Source organism: Protopterus annectens, chromosome 3.part1, assembly GCF_019279795.1.
Source record: "Protopterus annectens isolate FY-2018-M chromosome 3.part1, PAN1.0, whole genome shotgun sequence".
In the NCBI taxonomy this organism is placed as follows: Eukaryota; Metazoa; Chordata; order Ceratodontiformes; family Protopteridae; genus Protopterus; species Protopterus annectens.
This window is the reverse complement of record NC_056732.1, coordinates 66,439,855-66,466,553: the sequence shown is the minus strand read 5'-3', so window position 1 is coordinate 66,466,553 and position 26,699 is coordinate 66,439,855. Positions and strand designations below refer to the sequence as shown.

The following is a 26,699-nucleotide window of genomic DNA, read 5'->3' as shown; positions in this document are numbered from 1 at the left end:
GTCAGCAGCTGACAGCTACATCAAGGTAAGTTTAAGCTACAGATGTACATGGGACCTTTGCAATGTTAACTTGAAACCTGCCTGTACCCAAGACATTATATCACTCACAGTATATGACTAGGTAATCTGCAAGTTAGTCACAAATGACTTCAAAACATTTTCCAAAAACAGACTGAATTAACACTTTACCCTGAGGAGGCACGTCTTTCGTATGTGTATTTTCATTTATTAATACCGTAGAAAATAATTTATTTTCAAATAAAATCAGAAAAAAATCTTCACAGGATAAAATGGGAAACCACATCTCTATACAATGTCCAATGTATCACAGGGATTCCACGATTATTTTGTGAAAAAACAATGTGTATTGGTGCAATACATTATGAAGATAGGTAGTGCGGTGGCGGACATCTGTTTTGCGCTTGTGAAGCAAGCTTTTGCCTGAGCTCACGTACTTCAGCCATCAGTTTGCGTTCTTTTAATTCCAACTCACCTCTTCCTCTATCTAAGGAAACTACAAAAAAGACAGAAGACAGTAAAATAATCTGTTCTTTTAAACCTTAGCAATTATTTCATACTAATAGATCAATACAAACATTTCCCTTCATATGGTACAAACTTATCACCTTAATTTCATTTGACAAAACTAAACAGTGCCCTACAAAGACGCCAAGAATTATTCATCTTTTGGCAACCCTCAGTGTGTTCTACATTCCAGATCACTTGAGGAGTTTAAAATTCTATGGCAAGGTGACAGTTCTGCTTGGGAACATTATATATCAGCCTTCTCTGAATAAGATCCACAGCTATTGTATGACTTCTACCCGTAATCACTTAAAAATACAATTAAACTGTAAAATGTTTATAATACAGAAACCTGCCATAACTCCACATTTTACATAACATCAGCCAGCAAGTCCTTATTGTTTAGAACATCCCTCTTGCAAATGGAGGTTTCTTGGCAGAGTTCATATGCAGTTTAGCTTGGGGCACCTCCTCCATAACACACAACCTATTTTCATCCAATTTAACAATGGGTTGTTGGATCCAACTGGATCTGACCTCAGCAATGACTCTGACTCTCTCTCTCTGGTTCCAGGGCTCTGAATCTTCCCCTACCCACAATTCCCTCTACACCAGATCTCATTTGTCACCTGAAGAATTTGATCATGTTAAGAGGGCTTGGCATTGCTGTATCCTTTTTAGCAGATATCTCTGTCTATAGTTCACTCTTCTTTCTACCAAGAAATTTTTCTTTTCACCGTTAGGTGTATACGTAAGGTTAGAGTTTGATTAGAAGTTAGGGTTAGTTTATTAGACATTGCAATTGTAAAGTTCAGTGTGCGTGTTCCTTTTTTCATAATTACAGAATTTTATAGTGTTTTTTTTTTTAAGCAATAACTGACAACGTCGGTGTGGTATATTGAAGATTTACCCACTGTTGGTGTGGTTTAATCACGAGAGCAAAGCCCGAGTGATTAAATAAAGCCAACTGTGGGTAAATCTTCAATATACCACACCACAGATTCAGTTACTGCTATTATACTTTGACATTAAAATTTAAGAAAAAAAATACTTTTCTTAAATAATGTCTTTGTATAATGCCTCTGTGGTGCCCTCTGTGTTTTTTTCAGTATCCTGGGGCTTTGTCTGATGTATTGTGCATCCAGGACTTGTGTTCCCACACTGACCCAGTACATTAGTGCTGTGCAAAGGAAGCAACGGAGAAAGGAAGATCTCCGTTCCTTTTTTTTTTATTATTCAAAAGAAAAAAGAAACCAGGAGACTTTTAGCATTTGGGAGAGCCGGGACAGACAAAATAAAAGGATAATCAGGTAAGTTTCTTTAGTTTTGCAGAACGTACCTGATTATCCTTTTATTTTTATATGCACCATCTCCCTTGTTCATTTGAGGTCTTCCATTTTCTAATTTGATTAAAAAAAAAGAAAAGTAAAAAAAATGTATGAGCTATACTAATGGAAAAAAGTCCGGGCGACCAGACCTTTTTCTATTGGTATATTCTTGGATTTACAATGGGCACTTTGGTTGGGCTGACCAATCAGAGTACCCATTTGTGAATATTAATGGCCAGTCATTGTATAATTCATAGTATTGTATAGGATCTTTACAGTATTTAGGATAGTGTGTGTGTGTGTGTGTGTGTGTGTGTGTGTGTGTGTGTGTGTGTGTGCGTGTGTGTGTGTTAGCTGCATAACAGTAGACATTATGGCCAAGGATTTAAAAAGTGCTCTGGATTTGGACACAAGCCACAAACAGAAAGAAAGGAAAGAAATAAAGAGAAGATGAAAGAAAAGGAAAAATTGGATTTGGAAAGGTCAAGGAAGCATTCCCTTGATTGAACGTTGTCTGGGTGAGATCCCAAGGTTCCTCAACAGTCGAAGCTGACAGTAAGATGGATATGTCTGTCACCTTCTTGGTCCCAGTTTTCCAAGGACCTAGTGATTCTGAGACTATACTCACCCATCCCCCAGGAGTGAGAAACCAGAGATCACTTTCACTGGCTTTTTCTACTCAGTCATCCAGACGCCTAGCTGAGCAAGATGTTGACAGTATGATCCAGCTGAAGATTCTTTCAGTACCACCTTCAGGGAACATTCCGAGTCTTGGGCCAACTACCCCTCCTCTTCCTTCTCTGGTCCCACTCTGCTCTTTGGACCTGACCATTGTGGATCTACTCTGTCCCAGATTGCCTTTACCAGAGCCGATAGTCTGATCTACTTTGATTTTAACAACTTCCATTCCTCTTTTGACTCTGATATGTTTGGATCTGGAAGACATTCAGGCTGAAGCTTTGAAGCCAAGGCTTGGAGGGGGATGTGTCAACTCCCAAGTTGTTGGAGCCATCCCTTCCTTTTGGCACTTCAGTACTCGATAAATCAGCTTCAAGATCAGATTCAGAGTCAAGACCCATTGGTTCAGAGGTTTCCTTTCTGCTTGAGGACAGCCAGGGGCCTGCAGAGCTGATTGTGTCTTTCGCCTTTAAGGCTTTTGAGCAGGTCATATTGATGCCAAAGAAAAAGGTGCATCCATTTAATTCAGTTGTATCCAAACCCCAAAAGGAATTTCAATCTTCTTCCCATCTCCCTGTCAGACAGGGACAGTTAGTACCACAAAATTCTCAGGCTACATGCTACATTAGCTACTAGTCTGATTCAGAACCTTCTGATCACCCACCAGAAAGTACAGTTTTGTACCTACCATAAATGTAGATGTCCGATAGGTATGCATCTGCAGTCATCACATATGGGTTGTCCTGCCTCAGGCAGCCCTTTGGTCGGCCGGATTCCAAAGTCTGGGTCTGGCCTCGGCTGATGTCGCACTTTCCCCGACGTCAGAGCGTCTGGGGTATAAAAGCATCAGCCGACGCTATTTTCCTCAGTTTTTCTTGCCCCAGATGCCAGGTGCCCTCTAAGGAAGGCTAAAATTTGGAGATATGCATTGCAAAAACAAATCCAAACATGCACAGTACTATAAAAACAAATACACCATAATAGATCCCCCCAGCTAGCTATAAGAGGGGTAAGTACCAAAGAAGTATACCACAGAGGGGAAGGAGGGAGGATAAACCTGACTGCAGATGCATACCTATCGGACATCTACATTTATGGTAGGTACAAAACTGTACTATGTCCTTCAAGGATGCATCTGCAGTCATCACATATGGGTAGAATACCATAGCCAATCTGGGGGTGGAGGTACTAAGTAAAGGATGGTGTAGCTAAGATACCCTGCAGGACTGCCGTAGCAAAGCCTACTCTGGATCTGGAGTATAAAGGTAAATTGTAATGCTTGGCAAATGTATGCACGGAGCTCCATGTAGCAGCTTCTAAAATGTCCTTGGTAGCCACCCCTCTTAGGAAGGCTGTGGTGGCGGCTGTGGCTCTTGTGGAATGAGGTCTAATGTCAGCTGGCACAGTTTTTCCATGAAAGGAGTAACAAAAACAAATGCAATTTCCTATCCATTTTGAAATTGTCTGTTTGGAAATTGCTTTTCCTTGTGCCCCAGCAGCATATGCTACAAACAGCTGGTCAGTCTTTCTGTAACTTTTAGTTCTGTCCAAGTAGTAGCGCAACTGTCTGTGTATGTCCAGGGTGTGCAGAAGTTTCTCCCCTTTATTTTGTGGTTGTGGAAAGAATGTAGGCAAGTGAATAGCTTGGTTCAAAGATACCCTGGATACCACCTTTGGCATAAATGTAGGATTGTTCTCAATGAAACTCTGTCCTGATGAAAGATAAGAAATGGCTGTACTGCCATTAGAGCTTGTAACTCAGATACTCTTCTTGCTGAGGTTATGGCCAGAAGGAAGGCAGTTTTCCAAGACAGAAACTGTAGATCTGCAGATGCTGCTGGTTCAAAGGGAGGAAGTGTTAGTTTTTCCAACATGAAGTTAAGGTCCCAAGTAGGTAGGAGGTGGTTTCCTTGGAGGATTGATGTTTTTGATTCCTCTTAGAAACTGTCTCAGGAGAGGATGAGAGAAGACAGGTGGATTAACATTGTATTCTGCTGAAATTGCTGAGGCATGTATCTTAATGGAAGAGTAAGACAGGCCGTTGTGGAACAATTCTGCCAAATATTCCAGTATATGTGCCATGTTCATCACTGTCACATCTAGGCCCTTTGTTGTGTTCCAAGTGTGAAATCTTTTCCATTTTGCTGAATATGTCTTCCTTGTGGAAGGCCGTCGAGCTTCCATAATAATATCCTTCACTCTCTGGGATAGCTTATCCTGAGGAGGAGTCATGGTATTTTCCAGGCAGTTAGCTGCAAGGTTTTCAGGTTGGAATGCAGCATCTTGAAATTGTGCTGCGTCAGTAGAAGTGGCCATAGGGGGAGAGGCCACGGTTTCGTCTGTGACATGCTCTTTAACAGTGGGTACCAGTGCTGTCTTGGCCAGTTTGGAAGTATCAGAATCACTCTGGGCTGCTCTGTCCTGATCTTCAGTAAGACCTTGGTCATTAATGGGAGAGGTGGAAAAGCATACACTGTTAGAGCTTTCCAGCTGAAAGAGAGAGCATCCACTTTCCATGCTTGTGGGTGGTATGTCCTTGAGCAGAATTTCTTCAGTTGATGATTGTGGGGGGAGGCGAAGAGATATATTTCCGGCCTTCCCCATGATTGTGTTATGAGTAAGAAGATGTCTGGGTGCAGCATCCATTCGTGCGCATCCATGATATTTCTGCTTAAGCTGTCTGCCAGTATATTGTCTTTCTCTGGCACGAACTGGGACTGCAGCTGTATATTGAGTTTCAAGGAAAGTTCCCATAGATTCATTGCCAGTCTGCAAAGAGGGTAGGAATGGGTGCCTCCTTGCTTGTTTATGTACCACATAACTGTGGTGTTGTCTGTCTTTATGAGTAGGTGGCCTTGATGAAGAAAAAGTTTGAAGGCCTCGATTGCTTGTATCACTGCCAGCATTTCCTTTTGGTTTATGTGCATGTGCAGCTCTCTTTGTGACCATAGCCCTTAGATACATCTGCCCTCCATGTGTGCTCCCCAACCTTGGTCTGAAGCGTCCGTAGTGATGGTTTGGTTGGCTCTTGGCTTGCTGAAGGGCAACCTGCTGTTCGACTGGCAGGCTTGAGCCCACCACAGAAATTCCTTTTGGAGGCATGGAATGAGTGGGGTCAAAGTTTCTAAGCTGTGACTGTGCTGAGTCCATAAACTCCTTAGGTACCATTGTAATTTTCTCATATGCGGCCTTGCTTGTGGGATCAGAAGAATGCAAGATGCCATGTAACCCAGGGCCTGCAGGATTTTCCTTGCAGTCAGCTGAGTTTGTCTTGTCAGATTCTTGAAGTAATCCGGTAGTTGTTTTTGTTTTTCTTCTGTGAGAAAGGCCATTTGGGTGGTTGTGTCTAGATCCGCACCCAGAAAGGTTATTCTTTGGGATGGAACAAGTCTTGATTTGTGGATGTTGACTGTATATCCCAAGGCCTGCAGTAGGTGGATGGCATAATCCAAGTCCTTTAACAAAGTTTGCTTGCTGTCCGCTTGTATAAGGCAGTCGTCCAGGTATGGGTAAATTTGAATCCACTGAAGTCTGCAGTGTGCAATTACTGATGCCAGGCATTTCGTGAATACTCTGGGCGCAGTAGATAAGCCAAAGGGCAATGCTGAGAATTGATAATGCTCTGACCCTGCAAGAAATCTGAGGTGTCTTCTGCAACTTTGTCTGATAGGGACATGCAGGTATGCCTCCTTGAGGTCTAGAGTCACCAGCCAAGACCCCTTGCCCAGCATGGGAAGGAGTTGCTGTAGAGTCAGCATTTTGAATTTTGGCACAATGAGGTAAGTATTCAGTGCAGACAAGTTGAGAATAGGCCTCCATTGATTTTCTTTTCTTGGAACAGGGAATAATCTGGAGTAAAATCCTTGGCCTTGTTCTGAAAGAGGTACCTTTTCTATAGCTTTCATTTGTATTAAGTTGGAAATTTGTTTCAAAGCCTCTGCCCTCTGATTTGGTGGCAGGTCTGGCATGCCTTTTCTTTTCGGCAATGTGTGGAAATGGAACCTGTATCCTTTGTCTATTATTTGCAGTGTCCATGTGTCCCTTGTAATGCTGTGCCAATTTTTGAAAATAAAGAAAGCTTTCCGTCCAAAGGTGCTTCTAATTGAGCCCTGGTCGGCGGAGTCAAAACAAAGTCATTGAGTCTGTCCTGGTGTAGCAGTTGTAGTTCCTGCACTACCTCTCTGGTTGGGAGGCTGCCATTGACGGCCTCTGTAGGAGCCTCTAGCTTGCCCTCTACCTCTGGCACGCCTATTCCTGCCTCTCTGAGATCTGTCTGAGTCCGGAAAGGACCAATTCTTAGTAGGCCAATTTCTGCTGAATCTCGGTGGTTGGACTTGCAGAAAGTCTTTGACTGTTTGCACAGATTTTGCCTTTTCTTCAAATTTCTTTAAGACCTCTTGAGCCGTGGAACCAAATAATTTTTGCTTTTCCATAGGAGCATCCAAAATCTTAGCTTTAACATGGTCTGGCAGAGATTGTTTCTTCAGCCAGGCATGCCTACGTATGACTGCACCTGTCATAGCTGACCTACATGAAGCTTCCAATGCATCATAACCACACTGCAAGAAATGGTTACTAACCTGCTGGGAGTTATGTACCAGATCCTGAAGGGATTTGCGATCAAGGGGTTCAGAAGAAGACAGTTTCTTATGCAATTCATCTAACAAATACTCTTGGTACTGTATCATATGAAATTGACAATTTAATGCCCTCATGGAAAGAGTTGCAGAAGTATACACTTTCGTACCCCATCTCTCTAAAGCTCTGGACTCCCTTTCAGAGGGTAGAGGATTTCTAGCAGTGGCAGCTGCAACCCCTTTTGGGCCCTGGGAAATAGTTTCTGGATCAGCAGAGTGGGCCTTGTACAGGTGTAGATGTGAGTCCGGGACCCTGTAGTACCTATCAGGTTTGGCAGGAGCCGGAGGGAGAGAGTCAGGGGCTGTACTAGCATCAGAGTACACATCATCAATAACATTCAAAACAGGAGGTATAACTAAAGGCCTATGCTGAGGTAAATGTAAAAATGTCCTTAATCTCTTTCTAGAATCAGAGAATTCCTGACCCTGCCATTGAAAATGTTCTCTCATAGAGTGTAATGTCTCTCCAAAGGAAAACTCTTCAGGAGGGGAGGCCGAGGGAATAGATTCTTCAGCATCAGAATCCTCGTAGGCCGAATAAGCCTCCTCCTGGTGGTCTGACAGAGTAGAGCCATCAGTGGACTCATCTGAGGAGTGGGGGTCAGAGGGCTCAACCCTGGGCCTTTTGTCTGGAGGTGGTTGAGAGCCCCTGTCCGGATGAAGTTGAGAACCTCTAATTAAGGAGAAAAGATCCTCTGCTAAGCTAAGAATCTGTGAGCCAGTAGAAGGTCTCTGAGAGGTAACCTTGGGAGGCAAAGCTTTAGTAAGTTTAGCAGCTTTAGCCCTAGAGAAAGCCTTAATGGACATGGATGCAGGAGGTCTGGCTGCACCACGTGCAGGAGTAGACTTGTCTAAAGGAATGGTGTTGGAAGGTTCCTGGACACCAGTTTCAGAAGGTAATTCCATAACCGACTCGGCCGGGGCCTCCACGGCAGAGGTAGTCGGTTGTGCGGTTTCGGTAATCGGAAGTACCAAGGACTCGGTTTCAGCCGAGACCGAGACACTCGCGATAGGCCTGACCGTGGTTTCAGCTGAAACCGCGGCCCGCATGTGTCGGTCCTTGTCCTTCCGTTTCTTAACTAAATGCGAAGTCGGAGTCTCCGACGGCATCTTGTAAGCAAAACTAGCCCTAAAGAAATCCTCTGCAAACTCCGACCGACATCTAAGAGTTCGTCGGTTGAAGGAAGCACAGGCTGAACAGGCCGAGATGTCGTGGTCTGGGCCTAGGCAGGGGAGGCAGTAAGAGTGGAAATCCTTATGAGGTATTTGTTTCCCACAAGTTAAACAATTATTAACTTTATCTGACATCGGCTGAGGCAAGAAAGAGTCCCCAACGGGGGACTTAGCTTTTTCGAAGTCTTCGGTAGCTGAATCACAGGAGCTGGCCGACCGGCACTTGCGAACTGCTTCTGCTTCGGGCACCACGCGGCAAGAAAGACTGAGGAAAATGGCGTCGGCTGATGCTTTTATACCCCAGACGCTCTGACGTCGGGGAAAGTGCGACATCAGCCGAGGCCAGACCCAGACTTTGGAATCCGGCCGACCGAAGGGCTACCTGAGGCAGGACAACCCATATGTGATGACTGCAGATGCATCCTTGAAGGACATCTGGTTCATAAGAAACAGATGTGCAAGCAGAAGAACAGAGACTCTTCTCCAGAGTCTTTCACTGAAGACAGAGACTTGGATGAAGGTGAAAGCAACCCTGGATCCCCCTTAGAAAATGTCATCTTAAGTGAGATCCTCGAATTAATGAAGCAAAGAGGGGGATGGTCCACCAATAATCCATCTCCAGATGAGTCTATGTTCCTGGAAGCCTTTAACATCATCCTAGGTGGCACCACCCAGTATCCCACTCATTGATGTTATGGCTCAACGGGCATGGAAGGACCTTCATGTGAAGGAACCCATTCCCAAAAAGCCTGACAGGATTTTGGCAGCACTAACAGAAAGCATTGGAGCAAAGATCCACCACTGAATCCGTTGATGGCAACAGCAGCTACTAAAAATGAACTATCAGAGGAAAGTTCCTTGCTTCATCCCCCTAAAAGGGAGTCTGTGGCTATGGACTGTTTTGGGAAATGGATGTATGTATGCTTCAGTAACTTTCGCACTTTGAGCACTGAATTACTTAGCCCATGTCACCAGACTTACTTCGTTAATGCCCCCCTTGATGGCTAAACTCTATTTGGAGCAAAAGACATGCTAACCAGGAGTCAGGAAGATTGTAAGGCTCTCTCTCTGCAGCGGGAATCTGTTTTTCCACCCCTCGAGAACCTACTTCAGGAATCATTGGGCTGGGTAGAAAATGCAGTTCTGTAAATCACAAAGCTCTTATCAGAACAATCCTGGTGACAGACGTCCTTGGGGCAGAGGAACTGGCAACAACACTGGACGTCGCCCTAGAGGCAGAGGTGGACCTCATAAAAAGTGCTTTCATGGTCCATTTATTGAAAAGCATTTTCAGCACCCTGAAGGGTTGCCTTACTGCTGCCCTCTGGAAGCAGTTGATGGGCACTTGTCTCTGCACCCACAAGCCTAGAGAAACATAGCAACAGATTTTTGGATGTGAAACCTAATTTCCAGAGGCTATGCCATACCATTTTGCATGGTTTTAGAAATGGCTGCATTTTACTATTGAAAACACAATAATAAATACATTGAACATCCAATCTGGTGGAGCAATATAAGACACAAAGTATATAACGAGAAATACAAACTCCTATATTTAGGTAAATCTTGCTCCCAGTTCATAAAAACATAACCAAATTAAAAGTATTAATGTGAAGCACCAGGGCTGTCTACATGCATAAGATAGCCTTCAACATTAAAAATATGTATAGTCCCTTTTAGCTACAATAATACCCTGACATGCTCTGACCACACTGCAAATGACATGACAAAATACATAGTTAATACATTGGCTAATAAATTCAGCTCCTATTTCACTGCATTTGTTTTATATTGGGTCCCTACCATACCAGATCAAGCCAAGCCACCATCTCAACCAGCATCACAAAAACAAAATGTGACACCTCCATGGGACAACACAACATACTGGTTTGCTTACTGGTAAGCTTAAAGCATCCCTTAGCCAACCCTCATAAACACCTTCAAAGTCTCTCCACAGGAAGTAAATATGATGAAGGGAGAAAGGCTGTAGCCACTGACCAAGGTAACTCTAGTTCCATCAGTCTCACTAGCCTTGTCTATAAATTCATGTTATGAATTATTTTAGAACTAATCCATAAGGACATGCAAAATCAGCAGACTTTAAAACCTTAACATTTGGCTTTGTCAAAGGTAGATTATGCTTTTTTTTGAAAATGTCTCCAAAGCTCTAGCTGAAGTACTTCCCTTCTACACTGATTATCTGGACATATCCAAAGCATTTGATTTGCTAAAATGGCATGATAAATTAGATAACCAACTAAGCATCAGCTTCTTTGCAGTCCACTGGATTGTTAATTTGCTATGAACCAGAACTCACTCAATTAAAACAAGTTGTACTCTTTCCAAAAAGCAAAACATGAATTTTGTTTTCCTTCATGCTTCTGTACCCAACATTCTCCTATTTGGCAGTTACTCCTCTTAAGTACAGACAAATGGTAACACATTTAAACTAAATACATTCTCAGATGACTGCAAGCTAGGAAACATCTCAAAAGTTCACTAATAACTGATTCTCTCATCCTGATCACAACAAATGCAGTATAGTCACCTTTGTAAAACGAGTGCTCCTGCAAAGATGTATGTAACTGGAATTCACCTAATGACTGACACGGTGATTCAGGATTTAGGAACTTACATTGACAATGAGCCATTTAGAATAGATTAGTGATTCGGGATTTAGGAATGTACATTAATGAGCTGACCTTAAATCAGGATTCTCTAATGTTAGAAAACATTCTACTGCTCTCACTTAATCTATTGAAGTCATCTGGATCCTAGTCCATCCTCTGCCTCATTCACCACACTGTATAATTCAGTTTGCTATGTGTAGCTCTAAACAATTCTTCTAGGTAGAAAAACCCTAACATTTTACAAACAAAGGATCTAAAAATTAATGTGTATTCATATAGACTAAAAACATGTCCTAAGGTACTGTGGCCCATGGGCTCCTGTGAGTTGATATATACTTTGTCTTCTGAGCTATGCCAAACTCAGATCTCCATGACCTGTTTTTTCCTTAAAAAGAAAAATTCCTAATTTTAGTACCCATTCCAAAAACCTAGCTCTACAGCAAAATATAACATCACCATATCATAAATAAATTATTTACCCAGTTCTTCATTCACCTATGGAACAAACTTCTCCTACATATTATACAGTATAAAATCTTAGTAATATTCAAGCTCCTATGAAGAAAAAAAGTTCCTGAAGATCCACCCGTCAATGGGAACTTGCAGTAGCAAAAAAAAAAAAAAAAAGAGTCATCCAACTGGTCCCTGAAGACCAGTTAGAGTCCAGAGATTCCTTGAGGTTCTTTTTAATAACCAAGAAAATAAGTGACCTCTGACACATATTGGACCTGACTCACTTAAGCCAATATGTGAAACACAAGATTTCAGATGGTCACAATTCAGTCCTTTTTGCCTCTTCTGAGGAAGGATGAATGGATGTGCTCCATAGATCTCAAGGATGCTTACTGTCATGTAAAGGAAGAAAAGCATTCAAGGAGATTTCTCTGTTTCTGGCTGGGGAACAATCATTATCAATTCAGAACGCTGCAGTTCAGTCTCATCACAGCCCCTAGGGTGTTTAGCAATGTGGTGGCAGTGCATCTTTTCCTTCTAGGGATCCATGTCTTCCTGTACCTCGATGACTGGATCCTAATCACTACATCCTGTGCCCAAGTTAATGCACTATCGGGATCTTTTGCTCCATATGATGCAAGACCTAGGGATCAAAGTCAACCTAACCAGAAGTCATCTTACCCTACTCAACAGACAGAATTTATAAAATGACACCTGGATTCAAGTTTACAGATTGCCAGACTTTCCCATTCCAGAGCGCTCTCCTTGCATCTCATAGCCATTCAAGTTTTCCACTACCCTTTTCCCCTGGCAAGATTAATTCTCCACATATTAGGCTAATGGCTTCTACAATCCTCATAGTGCTGTTAGCCAGATTTTACATGAGTGTGCTTCAATGGACTCTAGTGATGCAATGGCCTCAAAGTTTTCATCCATGTGATGTAAAAATTTGTCTTACTCAGATCTGGAGACAACACCTATCCTGGTGGATAAAATCTCCTTCAGTCAGTGGGATGTCCATTCCATATGGATCAACCTGTGGCTGTACTGATCACGGATTCTAGGGTGGGTGGGCATTTGAAGGGAAGATGGTCCAAGGTATTTTGTCACACAAAGAAGCCAACCTTCACATTAATATCTTGGAGATGATGGCAGTCCTCCAAGCATTGCAGGCATTTCAGGATGCCCTCCCCAAGGATGTGATATCTGTACAGACAGACAACATGTCGGTAATTTGCTACATCATCAAACAGGGAGGAACACATTCCTATCCCTATGCTGAGAGACCATGAGAGTTTGGCAATGGGTGATGTCTTCTTATTGTTTTCTGCATATACCATAGCTGTCCAGTGTATTTTTAGACAAACTGAGCAGAACCATCTTATTGCCTCATAAGTGGTCCCTTAATTCAAGAGTGACCACCTTGATTTTTCATTGTTGGTGCCAATCTTGCGGAGACCTGTTTGAATCTTACCTAAACAAGTGCAGCAGTTACTTTGCTCTGATGCCTTCACAAGGACAGTCATCAAGGGATGCTCTAAACAACTGGCCCCCAGGTCTCCTCTATGCTTTTCCCCATTGCCTTTAATGAACAAATTCATCCAGAAAGCAAGAATGTGCAAGGGCAGAGTTATCTACATTGCTCCCTTCTGGCTCCAACAAATGCTGTTTCCTTGCCTGTGGCCTTTACTAGTATATTTCCCACGGATGCTAGATCATTATCCAAAACGGTTAACACACCTGTCTAGACTGCCTCCTCTGGATGAGAAATTCATGAAATTAACCTCTTGCGTCTTCCAGTTCTAACCTTGGCCAGTGATGCCAGGCTCCCTACTTTGGTCATTCAGAGCATATCAATATCTCAAAAACAATCCACTAAGAAGACTTACAATAACAAATGGAACAGATTTTCTACTTCGGCTATATCAAAAGGTTTAGATCACTTCTCTCCTCCCATTCCTTATATTTTAGAATTTTTGTCTGAACTTTTCCACAGCAGCTCCGGTTATTCCACTATCAAAGTGCAAACAGCCACTATCTCATGTTTCCACATATGGTAGAATGACAGTTTTATAGCTTCCTTGAGAGTTTCTAAGGCCTTTTTTAAGGGAACTTTTCTCTAAGACCACCTATCAGAGATCCAGTATCTCCCTGGGATATTACCGTCAAGCTACATGCATTGACTCAACCAGTAGCATCAGGTGATTTGAAGTTTCTCTTTTGAAGACAATTTTTCTGGTGGTTGCTACATCAGCCAGGTGGATTTCAGAGATGCAAGCACTTTCTTGTAAGCCTCCCCCATCTTGTCTTTCACAAAGAGACAAGTTTCCTTGAGAACTAATGCATCTTGCCTCCCTAAGGTGGTATCCATGGCTAATCTAAACCAGTCAATAAACCTACCAGTCTTTTTACCCAAATTCTCAAACAAAAGTGAATACATTTTACATATGCTGAATGTTCATCATCAACATAGGTTCTATCGTCAAGGACCAAACAATTCAGACAGTATCATCAATTGTTTGTGGCTTTCTCAAAGCCTAAATTGGGCAAAGTAATGGCTAAGGTTACACTTTCCAGATGGTTATCAGACTGCATTTCTTTTGTTTATAATAATAAAGGCATGTCTCTACAATCTAATCCTAAGGCTCATTCTGCAAGGGCAATGGCTACATCAACAGCCTTTTCTAGTAGACTACCTACTGATAACATTTGTGCTACAACTACTATGGTCAACAGTTCACATTTTTGTATCTCAATACAAACTGGATATACAGTTCAGATCATGCTCTTCATTTGGTTCCGTCATTCTCAGGAATGTCCTTCCTTGATACCACTCAGGGATAACATCTTGGGAATCTGTCTCATGGCTGAAACAGATGAAAACAGACAACACTGGATACGAAAGTTACATGCTTACCATAATGACATATCCATGTCTGATTTTCGTCAGGTTCGATCATGTCCCCTTCCAAATTGACATGAATGGGCTTCTAGTGACCGTGTTTTTTTCTGACATACCCCGTCTGTGAGCAGACCTTACTGATGGTCTTACAATCCTCCCATTTTTCCTGTATACTAGTTTTAGTCTTGAATAGGGTGTATATGTATGTACATTTGTGTGTGTGTTTTTCTGTATGTAAAAATTATCTTACTGGGGCAAACTTGATCTGAGGTAGAGTAGACAGAATTATGACTATGGGAGGAGTCAGAGCCCTAGAACCAAAGGGCTTCAGAGTTGCTACCAAGGTCAGATCCAATAGTAGACAACCCATGGCTGAACCAGTCGAAAAACCAGGCAACATACATCTATCGTTATGGTAAGTACATAACCTTCATTTTTAGGAATGGACCAACTTGCCATAGCATACACCCATGCATCTTGGTCCTTTTGATGATGTTCAGGCTAAGATCTGGGAAGAGACAAGGATCCAACTCACTAATCTCTACAAAAGGAATTTTCAGTGCAGCTACCCTCCTGGAAGCAATAAAGGCCAAGAGCTTCTCACTCCCAACATCTGCAGCTGGCACGGCTGAATCTTTGGTACTTACAGAAGTGCTTTGCATTTTACTCCTTCTCTAGTCAATATAGGCAATGACACCATCAGTCTTGGTTGGCAACGTATGGTCAAACAGACATTTTGTAGATTTGCTTAGAGGCAGAGAATGTGCAGACTCTTCAAAAATGTACACCAGGATCAAGCAGCAGTAAGTGGCACACCAAGAAGTGCAGGAAGATCATAAAGTTTTTTTTTTTTTTTTTTACTCACACCAGGTGCTTAGATTAACTTCCAGAACTGTCATGATAGTGCCGCATAAGGGGGTGCTACACTCTCGAGTGTGCTATCCTTCAGATGAGATGTTAAATTGATGCTACATCTGCCTGAGTTGTGGGTAGCTCATGTGGATGTAAAAGATTCCACTGCACTCATCAAAAAAACACTAGGGGTTGCTTTATTTACATATATACATTATTTACATTTATATGTATTTTTGCAACCCCATATCCATCATTTTTACAAGTTTTTCATCAAAAATACCGCACATTTTTGTACAAAGTTTGTCCATTCCTATTTCCTTAATTTTCATCTGTTCTCCCCTTGCTTTGGCAAAATCCATTTTCTTTTTTGTGCAAATACATCTTCATCCCTTCTGTTTTTGTTTTACAACAGTTCTTCACACCTTCTTGTCTACAATACCTAGATTATAACAAATATTTTATTCCATTTATCAATTTCCATAATCCTTAATTTTTCCTATTTACCAAATATGTCCATATTTATTTCCTTAAAACTTTCTAACTACATACATTTTTCAACTTTTCCGAAAAAGATTTATTCATTCTACATTCTTAAAAAATGTTTTGCAGTTTCCTCTACTTTGCTATCACAGCACATTCTTTCTTTCTATTGCTATATATTTGATATTTCCCTTAACAAGTACCTAGTTTAACAAAAGTCTCCAGCTTCATAGAAATCTTCAAAGCTTTTCTTTCTTTCTTTGCTTTACTGCATTTTTAATGTCATATGATAAATCACTCCAAGGATATACAAGAAAAACAATCTTATACATTTTTTCATACCATTCATTCCTTTTCTCACTACATTCATTAATTTCTAATTTCCACAACTTCACCTTATTTACATATTCCTTGACTTCCTTAATTTATTTATTTGAAATTTGTTTACCAGGAAAGTCCGACTTAGAACGAAGCCAATTTTCAGTAGAGGACCAGGGAGAAATGCGCCAGACGCATGTCTTTGAAATGTGGGAGGAAACCGGACACCTGGAGGAAACCCACACTAATGCAGGGAGGACATGCAGACTCCGCACATAAGGCACTCCAGCCGAGATTCGAACCGGAGAACATCTTGCTGTGAGGTGACAATGCTACCACTGCATCGTCCTCATTTTTTTTTCACCCCTTCTTTTCCTTTTTACTTGTTTCCATTGTCTCTTCTTACCACTCATATAACAATGATCCACCATTTAATTCTCTGTGTTTCTGACAAAGAACAGCCCAAAACAGGTGTGCTAATCTAAAAAAGTACAATTGTGTAAGTACCATAATGGTAGGTGTTCAAAGGATCACTGCTGCAGTAGTCTTAGTTATATGAGTTATATCCTGCCAAGGACATAACAGCCGTCCAGCTTCCAAGGACTCAGGGTAGTTTTGACATAACCAAACTATCTAGCAACTTGAGCTGAGCTGACTAAAGACAAGTTTAGTCGCCTAGCCCTTCACAGCCAAAACTTTCCTGCCAACAGAGAGGAGGCAGCTAAACCTTGAAAGGGCAATGTTAAGAACAACAAAAAAATAAATAAATAACCACATCCTACCATAAACAGCACACCAAACAACAGGGGGGATAGAGGGGTGGAGCAGCTACTGCACTAGTGATCATGAGAACATTTACTGCTGTGGTAAGTTTACTTACACTGCTGTACTATATTCATCACACTAATCACTGTTCCAGAAGCCTTAGCTATATGGGCAGATTACCCTATGTTACATTTTGTTTGGTCCCTTCGGCCCTCATGTTTACTGGCCCAGCCACCAGTACCCAATGTCCATGACAGTTCTACCAGATGCTCTCTAACCCCCTCCCCCCCCAGAATTACTCCATTACTGGAGGGGGCTGGTCATGGATTCTCAGGGTGTCCTTGGGGCTTGGTTCATCTGCTTCCATCCATGTTTTTAAATGACCTAAGCACTCCCTTTCCCAACCCCTCACGCTTGCTGATTATGTCTGAGGGCAACACCCTCTTTGGACCATGCTTTTCCTTAGGGAGCATATCAATCAGCACCCTCCCACCTTGGATGGGCATGCCCATCCCTTTCCCTGCCTCTCAGTCAGTCACCTGGGTTGAGTAGGCCACAGTCAGGGATTTATCCCTCTTGCCACCGGAGTGGCTTAGCTTACTACATTTGGAAGGTAGGAAGAGAATAGTCTAGAATCCCCTAGAGAATGGCCCTTGCAAAGCATGATCTAGACCTAGAGAAGAAATCAAGCTTACAGTGCTTTGTAAAAGCATGTACAGAGGACCAGGTTGCAGCTTCTAGAATCCAACCTTATCTAAAAAGCCATAGATGAAGCCATGGCCCCAGTAGAATGGCCTTGACCCTGCCTAGAATAGTTCTGTTGTCATGATTATAACAGCAGGTAATAGCCTTAGACAGCCCTTTGTAAATAGTCTGCTTTGAGACAGGTTGCTCCTTCTTTTTATTTTCAAAACAAAAATGAACAAAGGATCTGAAGGATTTAGGTCTGTCAAGACAGAACCTGAGTTGTCTGTGGACCTCCAAGGTATGGAATATCCTTTCTACCTAAACTTTGGGATCAGGAAAGAAAATGGGTAGACGGACAGTATGGCTTAAAGTAAACTTGGATACCAGTTTAGGCATAAAATAAGGATTAGTTCTCATAGAAACCTTGTCCCTGTGAAAAATGAGATAGGGTTGATTCACCATAACAGCTTGCAACTCAGACTGGTCAGAGCAATCAGTAAAACTGTTTTCCATGTTAAGCCTCAAGTCAGTCAGGTTAGCTGGTTCAAATAGAGCAAGTCTTAACATCTCTAATACAAAATTAATATCCCAAGGAGGGGTTACGTATCTTGGAATTTCTTATGTAAAACCCCTTTCAACAACATTTTGCCATGAGAATACATTGAAAGAGAAGGAACCATTGGCAGACACGCTGAAATGGACCTTGAAAGAGGAGTAAGACAGGCCATAGATGCTAACTCATACAAATATTGTAAAACCACAGAACTAGTCCTGAATGGGTGATGGTTATGCTGCTGGCACTAACTAGAAAACCTTTTCCATTTGCTAATGTATGATTTTCAAGTAGCAGGCTTGCTTGCCTCCATTATTACCTGTGGCACGTCCTCAGTTAACAGGTGCCTGAAGGGAATTAATACCCAAACATCCACGCAGTCAACTGAAGTTGATTGGTGTTGGGGCATATCAAACACCCCTGTTCTTGTGTGAGTACATGCAGTCTGTGAGGAAACTTGTGGTAATTGCTCCTGGCCATTTCCAAAAGGAGGAAGAACCATAGTTGCCTGGGAGTCACTGCAACGATCTTGAGGTATTCCTTCTGAATATTAGTGGAAAGGGTGGTAAAGAATACAGGAACATTCCAGTCCAAGGAAAAGAAATGACATCGGTCTTCTAGGCCTTCTTGTATGGAGTCCTGTAGCTGTATCTTGCCACCTGATTGTTCATAGAGGAGGCAAAGAGGTCAACTTGAGGAACTCCCCACAGTTGGGTCGAATCTTAGAAGACCCCCTACTCTAGTTTCCATTCATGAGGGTCTGCCCTCGTCTTGCCACACAGTTTGGCACTGACAGAATGCAGAATGCCTGTACAGTAAGAAGCTATATCCCAATCTGACATGGTTTGTCTGCAGAGGGGTTACATGTTACATCCTGGTTCCCTCTTGCTAGCTGATGTACCACATGACGGTGGTATTGTCTATAACAACTTGAAGAGGTTCTGGGGACCAGAGATGATTCAGAGAGTTGAGTGTCTTAATCAGGGCAAGCATTTCTTATATATATATATATATACACACATATATACATACATATATATATATATATATATATATATATATATATATATATATATATATCCACTTGCATCTGTCCTTGGTGTCTTACATACCTTGCACTGTTATCCCTCCTGAAACTGCTCCCCAAGCAAGTCTGTGCCATCTGTGGTGACTGACTGCTTTGGAACAGGGAAGAAGGAGAGACCTGGATTTTAGACTGTCAGTTGTCTCCACCAAGTGATATCCCTTCTGATAAACCCCAGCAATGGGATTTGAAAAGATAAGGCTGTTAGAACTGGGACCAGAGAGACTTCAGATTCCACTATATCTTTATCATGTGCTGTTTTGCCAAGGGTACCATTAGACTCGTAGAAGCCATGAGACCCATAATCCTGAGGTATTCCCTCACAGTATCCAAAGTCTGAGTAGAAAACTCAGAAATAGATCTAGATATAGATCTATTTACTTGTAGAAGAAAAGCTCTTTGAACTGTGGTGTCTTAATTGACATCCCAGAAACACAATCCTGTGAAGACTCAAGAAAGACTTTTGAACGTTCTCTTGAAATCTCAGCTTGTGTAAGCGATATCTCGACCAAGGAAGAGATTCCTCACTCTTTGAAATACTTTGGAAAGATAAGTAAGTTGTTAAAAATAAGGAAAAATGTGGATAACCTGTAGCCAGCAATGGAGCTAGACACTGCAAACACACTTGGGGCAGTGGAATGTCCAAAGGGTAAGGCAAAACACACAAAACCTTAAGAAACACCTGAAAGAATGTGATAACCATCTTTTAAATCTAAAATTATGAGGAAGCTTGAATGAGGAAAAAGAGGTAACAGTTTATGAAATGTCATCATTTTGAATGTGGGCACTATCATAAACAGGTTTAGGAAAGAAAGATCCAGAACTGGTCTCCAAGCATTTTCTTTCTTTAGCATTAAAAACATCCTTGAATAAAACCCCTTTCCCACCTGGGAGGGAGGAATTGGTTCTGTCACTCCATGGGGCAGCTTGTGATGAAGGACAGATGGAAAAAAGTCTGGAGGATGAGGAATTACACCCTGGAAAGAAGGAATTTCCTCCCACTGTCATCTGTAACCTTGATGAATGATCTTCAGAACTAATTTCTCTGAAACTGTTACCAAACAGAAAAGTAGAATTAAAGACTTTCTGGTAGAAATAAAGGGCTGCCAGGATGGGAGGGAGGAACAAAGAATAAACAGTAATTCTGTCATATAGGACTGTCCTTGGTTTTGGGAGTTTCCAGAAGTCTTCTTGGGACCCATTTGCCATTTCTTCCTAAAACGTCCATTTACCTTTATTTTGTTGAAGCTGTTTATTTTGATACTTACCAAAGCTGGGTGAAGATTTAGAGAATCCCTCGGAGAAACTTGGAAAAGCAGGGCTGAAATGTTGGAGATTCCCTGAATCAACATACTCCTTTCATCACATTTTTTGATCACCTCTGCAGCAGAGGAGCCAAAAACTAAATCTCTATCCAAAGGAGAATTTAAGATTTCAGTTTTTTCATCATCTGAGAGGTTCCAAGTATGCAGCTATGCAAAACGCCTCAAAACAGTACCAGCGACCATAATCCTTGAAGTATCAACAGAATCATACACACACCATAAACAATGATTAGTGACATGAAGTATAGAAAAAAAATATTTAATGCAGGTTTTTCCTCACAAGAAGAAAATGCAGACAAAAAAATTCCTCATACTTTCTTGATTAGTTAGAACAAACCTTAACCTTAACATATGAACCTGACAATTATAAAGTCTGACAACCAAATTTGCAAAAGCATACCGTTTTTTCCCCTTACTTATCAGTAATCTTTCCATCCTTATCAGAAAGAGTAAGACTGGAATTAAGTGTTTAGCAGCAGCAGGATTAACTAAAGCTATAGCTGCTGGGTCAGGTTTGGGAACAGTGTTTAATAACTTAAAAGATCAAGGAACTTTATACATCCTACCTACCTTTTAGTGGCAGCTGGCTAACTGTCAGGAAAATTGGAGGTAGTAACACAAGCATCTACCAAAGCTGACAGAGCTGGAGGAATGGGTGCAGGTTCTGGAAATTCTTTCTGTAACAACTCATAGTATTTTCTGAAAGACTGTGAAACCTCAATGTTCTCACACTGGAAACACTGTCACATTCTAGAAATAGTCTCAGAGAAAGAGAGCCCCCCCCCCAAACACACACACACACACACACACACACACACACACACACACACACACACACACACACACACACACACAGGGAGAGTCAGAAACTGAACTCTCCTATGAGTATGAATGAAAAATCTGAGGAGAAAACACTGCATCTGTCCCTTCATCCTTTTCTCCAAATTCAGAATCTTGAATCTCTTCAGAAAAGGAGGTCTCTCTCTTTCTTTTACCAGAAACTACTTTATAAGAAGGATCAATAGCCTGAATTAAACGCTGAGCCAAACCCAAGTAAACTACTCCTGTCTAAAGAAATTTGAGGAGGAGGAGAAGATAAAAAGCTTAGTTTTCAGGAAAACTGAGACCAAAAGTGTTATTAATGGCAACAGCAGCTTACCCTGGGATAAACACAAGAATCGGATAAAACAGGGACGCCTTCCCTGTTCCCTCGCCTAGGCTTCCCTGTTTCCTATCATAGGTCCAACAACAGTGACTCTTCTTTGCCCACTGACAGGACCCCAACAGCCGTAGAAAATGTGGCTAACCCCTGGTCCATAGTGACTGTTGGTGCTACACCTGAAGGATCCTGGGTAAAAGATGAATAGCCTGATGTAAAACGTATAGCCACAGAAGAGTCACCCACCTGCGGCTGAGACAAATTGCTAGCCTTCTGTGATTGCAATGGCTGTTATGCAAAACCTTTTCTTTTTGTGGCTGGAAGAAATTCCGATCGTGGAATCAACAGATTGCATGGTCAAGACAAAAATGGTGTCCCTTTCCCGGGGAAAACAAGCAGCAAATACCAGTAAAAACTAAGTCTTTAAAAGTCACTTTTTCACAAACACAGTAAAAAGCATTTCAAAACACTTTGCCAGCCCCACAAAGTAAAATAAACACAATTTTGCCATAGAAAAATGGTTTTCAGTTACTTTAAACAACTTTTAAATTATCAGGGAAAAAAAAAAAAAAAAAAAGAGTACAGTCGCAGGACAGTCTGTTAAAACAAACACAAACTCCTAGCTTTAAGACATCTTTCCTGAAGAGGAAAGTATTAATAATAAACAAAAATTATGAAGTTTTTTATCCACCTGTCTAGCAAAGGAAAAACACAGTTGAACCTCGAAAGCCTCAGAGGCGTGTACTCTTCCGTGGCAGTAAAGATCTGAATGGCTTGGTACCCAAAGCTTGTCTTTCACTCGGCTCAGCTCAAGCTGCCAGACAGTCTGGGTCTGTGGAAGGTGCTCTGAAACTGTGGAAGCTAGTTGGCTGTTATAGCCCTGGCAAGATATAACCCATATAGCTAAGGCTACTGCAGCAGTGATGAATACGATGAACATATAGGATTTTTCAGACCTAACTCCACTTCTTTTTTATTGTATATTACTCATCTTTTAATAGAATTCAGTCTTAAAGCCCATCTAGTAATTCCTTTTCTATTTTTCTTGGAAACATATAAACTTTCCGAACATAAGCAAGTTTCCCCCAATATGTATGTATTTAACATACACCTTTTTTATATGATAAATAAAAACTTTTCCACCATGCAAATGTTTTTAATTCTTCCAGGTTTCACTTTCCACTGATTCAGTATATTTTCCTATTCCCAAATATTAACCTCTAATATATCGATTTTCTTTCCTACTATAATAAATTCCATTCATCATCTTTATTTCACCAACCCCTTATTCTTGCTTTATTCAATCTTACAGCCACCTTTTTGATAATTTTTAATTCTTATAATACTTTCATTCATCCATCCTCATTTTTTTGCTACAATAACCAAAGCGTCTGCATAAGACAGACATACTGGTATCTCAGCTTCATTTCCCATCCTCCAACATACTTCATGCATTTTGGACATAAAAGTTTGAATATTTGAATTCATCGCTAGAACAAAATACACAGTTAATGGACACCCCCTGCTTAACTCCCCTCTTGCCCTGATCTCTTTTCCCATATAGCCATTTACAATTACTTTCACTCATGAATTTTCATAACACGTTTCTATAACTACCACCATCTTTTACTTATTCCATATGCTTTAAAAATTTCCCATATTCTCTTATGACTTATCAAATGTCTTCTGTACATCACATGTAACCAATATTACCTCATTTTTTTCTGTCAAGATCATACTGATTTCCTTTACTTATCTCCCTTTTACACCAAACACACTCTTTCCTATTACCTATTACTTCAGTTAATACTTTTTGCATCCTTTTTTGTATTATTCTTATAAATATATTATAATCAGTATTCCCTAAAATTATAGGTCTCCAGTTTCTTATACCTTTCCTTTCATCCTTTTTCCACAGAAATTTTATCACTCCACTACATATTTCTTCCTGCAATATCCCTTTTCTGAAAAGTATTAAATGAATGGTTAGATAAACCACATTTTCTTCCATCTCGATTTGTTTGTAAAACTGTCTGATCCTGGTGCTGACTCTTTTCTCCCTTCTTTTATTACTTCCTGCGTTTCTTCAATCGTAATCTCCTTTTCCAGTTCTTCCTTAGTACTGTCAATCATTTTTAACACACCATTCTACCCTTTCATTTTACCTACAAATCTTTCCACTGCTTATAATATGTCTTTTTATTTACATATTACACCATCCTCTTCATCAAATAACACATCCATTCTTATGTCATTTATTATCATATGTTTTCCTAAATAAGGTGATACATCCTCTTTCTTACCTTTTAAGAAAAACTTGGCCTAAATAACATATTTTAACTGACTGGAAAATACTTTAACGTTCTCTCTCTTTCTGGCATACTACTTTCTATCTCTTTTATTCTGTTTCCTTTTTTCTCAGTTTCTACTTGAAGCTCTTCCATTATTTGTGTGTGTTCCTTTTTTATTTTTATCATTCTGTTTTCTACCATTACAAATGTATCTTATGCTTTTCTTTAAACACTGCCCACCATACTGACCAATTTTCATAAAGTTCCCTCACTGTCATATATATGCTCATCCATAATTTCTTACTCTCCATCTTAACTTCTTTTTTTTTTTACTAACTTCATCAGGTAACCTTTTATACATTTTCCTTCTTTTATTATTGTAGATCAGTGTAAAGTGTGGGTGCTTGTATCTTTAAGAAGCATGCAAGGCTGTATGTGCACGTACATAACCTGCAAACGTGTGCAACCTTAGTGCCATTTTGTAGGGGCAGCTAGGGAGTGAGCATGTATGATCATAGTCATTAATTGTATATAAGTTACTTAAGTTAGAGTCAGTAGTCAACAGTAGTAATGTGTATGTAATTAAGCTGCTTGAACAGAACCCATGACGACTTATTTGTGTCTTAACATGAAAGTGACAATTATCACCTATTCTTGCCCACCCAGCTTTGTGGTCAGAAAACTCAGCAATTTTTACACCTCCTTCTATTTCTTCCATTCCATTAAAACATATTACATAATCTATATCAGTTTTAAATATCCCTTTTTGATAATACTTTCACATTGTGTTACTTTCCTCCCTCCTCCCTTAAATTACAGTTAAAATCTCACATTATCATAAACACATTTAAAAAGAAACACCTTTACTGAATTATCACTTGTGACACAGGCAAACTTATTCTTACATAAAAGTAATCAAACCATATTAATAAGTTCACATTGGTAAACACTGTATATCACATATATTGCTTTATACAACATAATCAAACCAACATTATATAAAAGTGTTCGATTCCTATTTTTCTCTTAAATCTCACTCCTCCTTTAAAACATTTTCAGCATGTATTGTTCCAACACTTTTTCATTGTTTTCTATGTAATTTACTCCTACCCTTTTCTAAAGATCCCACTTCCTGTCCTTTTATCTCTGTTACACTAGTCACTGTTTCAAGTGTGGTTAGTTTACACTTTGATTTCCATTTTCTAATAACTGCTTGTTTGGCAGCCAACAGAATAAAAAGTACAGTTTTGTACCTACCATAAATGTAGATGTTCGAAGATCCACATTGCTGCAGTCCTTACATATGGGTAGTCCACTGTCCTCGGTCGGCCCGAATACCAAAGTATTAGGCTGACGTCGGTCAAGGCGCTTAAAACTGACATCAGGACGTCAGGGTACAAAAGCGCATGACCGACGTCATATCCTCAGTCTTTTCTTGCCCCAGATGTCAGAAGGCCCTACAAAGACAGGGCAAAGCCAAAAAACAGCAAAAAACAAACAACCACCCCTGCACTAACCATATTTACAATATGTACAACCCAAAGCACACAACCACCTCTAACTACAGAGGGGAAGGAGGGAGGGTAAATTGGACTGCAGCAATGTGGATCTTCGAACATCTACATTTATGGTAGGTACAAAACTGTACTATGTTCTTCATCTCACATTGCTGCAGTCCTTACATATGGGTAGAATCCCAAAGCAGAGGTAAGGGAGGATGGCAAAACTATAAAGCATTAGGAGCTGCCAAAATGCCCTGTAAAATTGCAGTGGCAAATCCAGCCCTAGATTTAGAGTAAAGTGGAAGGTGGTAATGCTTAGAGAAAGTATGCACTGAACTCCAAGTAGCTGCCTCCAAAATATCCTTAGTAGCCACCCCCCTTAAAAAAGCTGTAGAAGTGGCAGTAGCCCTAGTGGAATGAGGCCTAATCCCAGATGGAACCTCCTTACCATGATGGGAATAACAGAAAGCAATACAAAAACCAATCCACCTAGAAATAGTTCGTTTTGAAACAGGTTTGCCCTGAGAACACAAAGCAAATGAAACAAACAACTGCTGAGACTGCCTGAACCCTTTAGTTCTGTTCAAATAATATCGCAACTGTCTGTGTATATCCAAAGTGTGCAAAATCTTCTCCCCTTTATTTTGGGGGTTTGCATAAAAAGTAGGCAAATGAATAGTTTGGTTTAAAGCCACACTAGAAACCACTTTAGGCATAAAGGAAGGGTTAGTACACAAAGACACCCTATCCTTGTGGAAAATTAAGAAAGGCTCAACCGCCATAAGGGCCTGTAATTCAGAAACCCTTCTCGCAGATGTAATAGCCAACAAAAATGCAGTCCTCCATGATAAATATTTCAACTCGGCCGTCGCTGCAGGCTCAAAAGGTTGTAGAGTGAGTTTCTCCAACACAAAATTGAGATCCCAAGCAGGAGTAGGAGCTCTACGTGGGGGTCTTATATTCTTTGCCCCTCTAAGGAATTGCTTAAACAAAGGATGAGAAAATAATGGTGGGTCACAGTCATAGTGAGCAGAAATTGCTGCAGCATGAACCTTTATAGAGGAGAAGGACAAACCTTTGTCCAATAACTCAGTAAGGTATTGAAGAGCAACACTTAAGTTAGGTTTAGAAACATCAAAGTCCTTTGCTGTACTCCAAATTAAAAATCTCCTCCATTTATCTGCGTAAACTTTCCTTGTACTAGGCCTTCTGGCCTCCAAATTAACATTCAAAACTTGTTGTGGAAGCTGAGACCCTCCAGGGTTTAAAACAGAATATGCCAGGCTGTTAGATGTAGAGAGTGAAGTTTGACATTGAGTAAATGACTGTTCTCCTGAGACAGCAGGTGTGGAAT

The 26,699-nt window shown here is 40.8% G+C and overlaps 1 protein-coding gene across 1 annotated transcript in view; it reads right to left on the bottom strand.

The window, feature by feature from the left end:
- Positions 1 to 232: 232 nt before the first annotated feature.
- Positions 233 to 26,699, bottom strand: part of TBC1D31 (TBC1 domain family member 31) — a 1,335,355-nt gene continuing 1,308,888 nt past the window's right edge. The window contains exon 22 of the mRNA XM_044066576.1: positions 233 to 514. Coding sequence (XP_043922511.1) covers positions 381 to 514 — 134 coding nt within the window. The 3' untranslated portion in view covers positions 233 to 380. The remainder of the gene's footprint in view (positions 515 to 26,699) is intronic.